General features: G+C 39.2%; 1 protein-coding gene across 1 annotated transcript; it reads left to right on the top strand.

Annotated features, from left to right (window-relative positions):
• LOC107622343 (uncharacterized protein At1g01500) lies at nucleotides 83-3,129 on the top strand. Its single transcript, XM_016324207.2, has 2 exons — nucleotides 83-1,311; nucleotides 2,400-3,129. Exons 1-2 carry the CDS (start codon nucleotides 613-615, stop codon nucleotides 2,631-2,633), a joined length of 933 nt encoding a protein of 310 aa, XP_016179693.1. The 5' UTR covers nucleotides 83-612; the 3' UTR covers nucleotides 2,634-3,129.

The raw sequence follows: 3,545 nt of genomic DNA, 5'->3' as shown, positions 1-3,545 counted from the left end.
GTATACAATATTCTTCAATATATTATATAAGAAAAAGAAAAACAGCATTTGAATTTTGAAGTTGAGCACTGTGAGAGAGAGAGAGAGAGGCACAAAAGAAAACAAAGACATAACAGAAAAATCTAACTTCTCCGATCACACCCCAACAGAACACGCGTCTCTTCCTTCTCTTTCTCTTCTTGAGTTGACTGCGTATGATTCTATTAATATCTTCTCACTTCTCACACACCAAAACAAAAACCCTCTTTAGTATAAAAATCACCCTCATAATCAAATCATATAACTAAATTCATCAACATAATCATTCTTTTCCCCTGTCTCTCTCTCTCTCTCAAGATCTTTCTTTTTGTTTGTTTTTGTTTGTTTTTTTAGTTAATTAAAACCCATCCCCTTTTTCTTCGCTCTCGATTCAATTCCCTCAAAAGGGTCTCCAATTTCACCTTCAAAACCATAACTTTTTCTCTCTTTTCCCCAAATTCTTCACGGGATCCTTATAATAATAGCACCTGAAAACAGAATTAAATCCCTAAATTGAACACACCCGGCTTCGATTCTCACCAAAGGGGCTTCGATTGCACATTCAAAAAGCGGAATTTCCTGATTCCGATATAGATGGATCAAAACGACGAGGCAATTGCGAAAACGGCGAACTCGATTCCGTTTCCGTCGCTGAACCATTCGGCGTGGCTTGAGATCAGGCTCTTCTACGTCCGAATCTCGCCGTGCCTCGTCGACGCCGTCCCCGACCACCTCGTACTTCGCCACCCGCACCGCGAGATCGGCGTATCCCTCCAGATCAACGGTTCTCCCGTTCCGGCGGCGACAGAGGCGGCGCCGCTCACTCTTCGTCGTGACCGCGTCGACAGGGACTCGGCCGAGGTGACATACGTCAGCACCGATAGCGTGCGCGCCACGGGGAGCGTGGAGTTCGAGGTTTACGAGAAAGAAGGGTTGTTGTTCCTATGCGGGTCTTTGGAGCGTGTGGAGAGTCAATGGGGAAGTGTGGTTCCTCCTGCGGGTTCTGGTTCGGGTTCAGGTTGGAGCATTGAATGCCACGTGGCGGCTGGTTCGGTTGGGTCGGGTTCTTCGGCGTTTTTCAGGCCGAAACTTGGGGTTTCGGCGCCTTCGATCGAGGTTTATGTTGCAGGGTGTTGCTCCGGCATGCCGGTGATTCTAAGCAAGACGATTCAGATGAGTCCAAGGAGGAGGGTGCCAAGGCATTTCACTTTAGATGCTATACCTGAAGATGAAGAGGTGATGGAGAAGGAGCACAAGGGTGTTAAAGCATTGGTACCAAATGGGAAATTGCAGGTACTTTTTCTTGTGTCAATTTTGTTCTAAGATTTTTCAATTTTGAATGATGTATTGGATAGTTAGTTTACAAATTATACAAAATTGGATTAGGGATTTGGGAATTAATCCAATAGACATTAGAGAGGAATGTTGGTGTTTTGTTTTGAAGATGATAGAATCTCGTCTTAGGTGGTTTGGATACAGAAACTATGGAGAGGAAAAACCATTAGAAAGGTTCTAGGTTTTAATAGTTTGAAGATAGGGTTTATGATGGTGCAATGCAAAAATTGTTTGATTTCCACATAGTGGAGTAAAGGCTAGGTGGTGGTGGTTGTTTTTGATGATGAATTATGGATGTGATTGGAAGTGCTGGCGTCTCAGATGATTTTCTGTGTAGGTTGTCAGATTATTTAGTTGGTTTGCTTTACAATTAGGAGTGTCTGTTTCTTTATATTTTATAAGCAATGCTTCTGCAAGTATTTGAATCTCCGTCGGATGATTCCTTAACTGCTTGAACGTGTTTAGGAATAACATTAGTGTGATTATTTAGTGATTTTGTTTGTTCCTTTGCATGGAGTCATGCTTGTGTTTTTTCATGCTGGGTAAAGTCTGAGTTGCGCGTGGAATTTGAAGAATCTGTTATTGCACATGTCGATTTCAAGCCATATGCTTGTATTTTTTATGACTGTTCCTGCCATCAACTGGGATCACTATTTCAAGCCATATGTTTGATTGAATGCAGTAGCTCCTTTCTCATTGGTTCATATGCTTTTAGTGCCATGACAAAGAATTTTAGTTTTCTACTTATGTCTCATAAATTCTCAACATTTTTTTTGTGTAAACAACCGACCGGTACTATCTTGACCAATCACCTTGGATGCCAATACCATTCCCATAGGTGTACCTTAGCAACAACTAGCATAATGTTTATATTTGTCTCACTTAATCATCAAAGTAAGCTTTTTAGCTTTTCACTGGTCAACATGTATGCACCACTAGTTCTTAGTGTTTGGTTAGAGCACAATTCCCGCATTTTTAGTGATAGATTTTGGACAAGCTATTTGGAACTCCTGATATTAATATTAACATGGATGATACTTGTGCAGATAACAGGGCCGGATGCCGATGACTATGATCCTGATGGTAAGATGATGGGCCATGGTTTCTATCCTCAAGAGATGTATCTTGGCGAGGACGGACAACTTTCGTGGTTTAATGCCGGTGTTAGAGTTGGTGTTGGAATCGGCCTTGGGATGTGTGTAGGGATTGGAATTGGCGTTGGTCTCCTCATGCGTTCCTATCAAACGACAACCAGGAACTTTAGAAGGAGATTCTTCTGACCGGTAACAACAAATTCCGTCGTTCTAGTTTCAAGATAAGCACAAAAAAAGAAAAATAAAATAGCAAAAGGAGGATACTTTGTAGCTCCGATCGATGATAATAGGACTTTCCTATAGATGAAAGTGTCAAAAGTAGAACCCCCAAGAAAGCAAGAAATACTTGAATGCACAAAATGTTAATTTTGTAGATAAGTGGAGTTTGTGAATGGTTTTGTTCTATAGCCTTGTCTTGCTGATATATGTTGATGTATCACTGTGGTCTGTTGATTTTACACTGTGCTGTAAATTCTATCTGATCCTCCACCATAATAGATATGAAAAAAAATAGAGAAATACAAGAAGATTGTTGAGGGTGTGGTGTGTGAGAGTTACTGAGTTTTGACACTGAGCATATGTATCCGAGATTTTATTTGTTTATTAGTCTTGTAGATATTATATATTGTTTAAACAATTTTAGTCTTTAGAGCTCAATTTTTGCAAGCATTTATAGTGTTTGTTCCCAACTTTGCATGCTATGTATATGGAAAAAAATTATTCATCAAACTCTCAGCAAGTCTTAACCATTTTGATAATTTTTATTCTCATTTTTTTATACATTAATATAGGTTTTCTGCATGTATACCTCACCATAGCCCATAGGACAAGGTTATTTGATCAAGTTTTCTAGTTTTATTTGAATATAGTGATGAGATGAGGAAGTGATTTTGGAATTGGAAATTTTATTTGCCTTGAAATTTCAGATAGCTTTGTTCCATAGACATGACTAACAAGGCTTTTCAAGGGAAAGTCTAGAAATATGGTTAAGTTTCTGTAATCTCCATTTTACCAAAAAATAAAAATAAAAATAAAAGTTCTTACTTCTACCTAACTCAACTTTTCATCACCTTCTTTATTGTGCTCTATGGTAATTAA

Source organism: Arachis ipaensis, chromosome B02 (assembly GCF_000816755.2).
Source record: "Arachis ipaensis cultivar K30076 chromosome B02, Araip1.1, whole genome shotgun sequence".
NCBI lineage: Eukaryota > Viridiplantae > Streptophyta > Magnoliopsida > Fabales > Fabaceae > Arachis > Arachis ipaensis.
This window is presented reverse-complemented; position numbering and strand designations above follow the sequence as displayed.

Bases quoted from the DNA above. Each gene is read 5' to 3' on its own strand.
- LOC107622343 (XM_016324207.2), top strand. From the start codon at position 613: ATGGATCAAAACGACGAGGCAATTGCGAAAACGGCGAACTCGATTCCG. The intron at 1,312-2,399 runs GTACTTTTTCTT...ATACTTGTGCAG, and splicing joins TACCAAATGGGAAATTGCAG to ATAACAGGGCCGGATGCCGA.